The sequence below is a fragment of the Chondrus crispus genome, genomic scaffold (genome assembly GCF_000350225.1).
Source record: "Chondrus crispus Stackhouse genomic scaffold, scaffold_332, whole genome shotgun sequence".
NCBI classification, from domain to species: Eukaryota; Rhodophyta; class Florideophyceae; order Gigartinales; family Gigartinaceae; genus Chondrus; species Chondrus crispus.
The window spans coordinates 1-2,694 of NW_005179219.1; the positions used below are offsets into that span (position 1 = coordinate 1).

Below are 2,694 nucleotides of genomic sequence, written 5' to 3' on the forward strand. Positions count from 1 at the left end.
CGACACCTTTCAGGCCGTCGTCGACGCCGCGCCGGGCCGTGTCGAGTATCGCTTCCGCGTCACCCCGCGCGAGCGCACACGCGTCGACGCCGCCCCGCTCACGCGCCTCGGCTGGGACCCCACCCGGTCGACCCCGGACGCGCTGGTCACTTGGCCGCTGGAGATTCACGTCGCAGACTTGGGGAAGCCCGGGTCTACGCCCGGGGAGGGGATGGCCGTGTATGAGAGGAAGCCGCTGCAGCAGGAGGAGGAAGAGGAGGAGGAGGAGGAGGAGGAGGAGGAGGAGAAGGAGGAGGCCGTGCAGGAAGGGGAGGCCGCGCGCTTGGTGGAGCCGGGGCAAGGGGAGAGGAAGGAGAAGGCTATGTGGGGCGTCGTCGTCGCCGTGGCTACCATTGCGTGCGCGCTCGGCGCGGGCATGGCTTTGATGCTGGTGAGGGGGGAGGACGGTGGCGGCGGCATTGGCAGCATCGAGCCGGTTGCCGTTGAGGACATGCACGTGCGTGACCAGGGGGATGCTGCGAAAGCTGTGGCCGAGCGCGTGCGGAGCGTTCTGAAGCACGCGAAGAGTCAGCCGTTGTGATTGCCGCATGACGTCGTATGGTAGGTGTAGGATAGAGACCTCTGTATAGAAAATGGTTGCGAGAACAAACATGTCTTGCCTTGCCTTGCCTTGCACTGAATGCTGCACTCCGACAGTAGACGCAGACGCAGTGATTGTACTCCCTGTACGCACAACCTTCTCTGTTCCGACGTTTCGAGGGTGAGGAATGGCGTTTTTGCAGAAATGTTTAGCGAAAAAAGCAAAATATTTCAGTTTTCATAAAATTACTTCAATTTGGGGTTTATAAACGTAAAATTTCTTGTTTGCAACAACAACACGAGCCCTTGTAGGGTCTCAAAGATGATATGGCAGAGCGGTCTAATGCGTGTGACTAGAAATCACATCCCTTCGGGGGCCCAGGTTCGAATCCTGGTATCATCGTACTCTTCTGTCTTTTTTAATTTTTTTTTTGATGCCTTTCGATGGGTGTGCAACCCCACCTGAGTCTTCGACCCCGACACTCTGCAGAGGATGCATTTCATCGATGGAACGATCGACTCATCATGCTAATGCCCTTCGACTGGAATTGGAAGAGCGTATATCAACATTCGTCGTGACGCCTCCTTTTCTTTGCTGGACTTGCCTTCCTCTACGCTAGAGTGCACTCACCCGTACACGTCCTTTCATGGGAACGCTCCAACTCGTGTATTTTTGTTCCGTCGCCTTCCTGTCTCCCCTAAACAGCACCGCCCTTCCTACAGACAAAAGGTGTAATCAGAAACGTGATCCTGGGAGATTCCGTATGCGGCCCTGTGTTTTTTAAATCGCCTAGAGTGGAATTAGAAACCGCGGTACTACCCGTATGGAAGACACACACCCTAGTGTCTAGGTGACAAATGACCTCATATGAGGCCATTTGACCTCATATGAGGTCACTTTTCAACTTATTTTTCTCGACTTGTGCTAGCTCAACAACATGGAAAAAAGATACTCTCGACACGGCAGTTGACTTCTGCGTTGTGGAAGGGTGGAGTTTGGTGAGATCTGCACGTCTTCTCCAGCCATTTTTAAAATGCCCAAAAAGGAGCCTTTTTTGACCAACCTCAAAACGTTTTATGTTGATATCTTCGAAACCAAAACGCCTGTTTAAAAAGTCAACTCATCATTGATAGTTCATTAGATTCTTAGTCTCTCTGTGCATTGACAACCGCCATCCCAATGTTTTGCAAGATGTTATTGCCGAGCGCGTATACGTTAAAGAAATGGTGTCCAAACTGAATGTTTTAAAGTTTCGATTTAATTTATATATTTTTGCAAAAAAAAGCTGGCCTCATATGAGGCCATGACTGACCTCATATGAGGTCAAATTGCTTGTCGTCTAGACACTAGTCCAGGCGGTGCAGGCACGGCGTCATCGACGTACGAACGCATCTTTGTTTGCTTGAATCTGATCTCTGCAAACCCCACATGCATACTGGAACGGCAATCAATGCAACCAATGCTACAGTGCGACTGGACGCAGGCGAAGATGAGGCCGGACAGGACATATTCCCGGATGAAGCGGTGCACGTCAGAGAGATCTGGCAAGGCACCACTCCCTACCACGTCCTTTTGATTTCAACCTCGCACCCTGGCCCCCGCTGACTCCCGCTTCCGCACCGTTCCGCCCGCTCATTCGGTGCTGTATTCTCTGCTTACCAACTTTCATCGAGCTGATATCAGCTCGATGAAAGTTGTCTATCAATAGACAGACACCTGCACCACAGCTACGAAAAGATCCGGATGGCACGGGACGGCACGGAATGCATGACTGTATGCAAGAGGGTTCAACTGCACTCCCTGCCGCTCAGAATGAAACGACTCCTTTCGGTGCGGGCACCCACCGTCGAGTAGCCGTCAAGTAGCCGAGGGTTGTTTCATCATTTGGCCTCGATGCGGTGCGGCAGGCACGCGGCGAATATCCGTGACCAACCCCCCCCTTGTGTTCACCATCTCTCACCACCGGTCTCACGTTCCGCACCACCGCCTCGGACGTCAACGCGGCAGCTGCACACAAAGCCTCTTTGGTTGCGGCAACCACACAAACTTTCCCATGTCACCGCACGCGTACAGCGCCGTCCATAAGCCCACGCGCATGTCCAAACCTCCTTCGA

At 53.2% G+C, this 2,694-nt stretch overlaps 3 protein-coding genes; 1 reads left to right on the forward strand and 2 right to left on the reverse strand.

Annotated features, from left to right (window-relative positions):
- Positions 1 to 165: 165 nt before the first annotated feature.
- On the reverse strand, positions 166 to 417 carry CHC_T00005991001 (hypothetical protein). The gene has a single exon (XM_005717593.1). It carries the CDS (start codon positions 415 to 417, stop codon positions 166 to 168), a length of 252 nt encoding a protein of 83 aa, XP_005717650.1.
- Positions 418 to 424: 7 nt separating this feature from the next.
- On the forward strand, positions 425 to 645 carry CHC_T00005992001 (hypothetical protein). XM_005717594.1 is given in 2 exon segments: positions 425 to 580; positions 581 to 645. 1 exon segment carries the CDS (start codon positions 425 to 427, stop codon positions 578 to 580), a length of 156 nt encoding a protein of 51 aa, XP_005717651.1. The 3' UTR covers positions 581 to 645.
- Positions 646 to 1,903: 1,258 nt separating this feature from the next.
- Positions 1,904 to 2,014, reverse strand: CHC_T00005993001 (hypothetical protein). The gene has a single exon (XM_005717595.1). The coding sequence runs from the start codon at positions 2,012 to 2,014 to the stop codon at positions 1,904 to 1,906; it is 111 nt and encodes a 36-aa protein (XP_005717652.1).
- Positions 2,015 to 2,694: the final 680 nt, after the last annotated feature.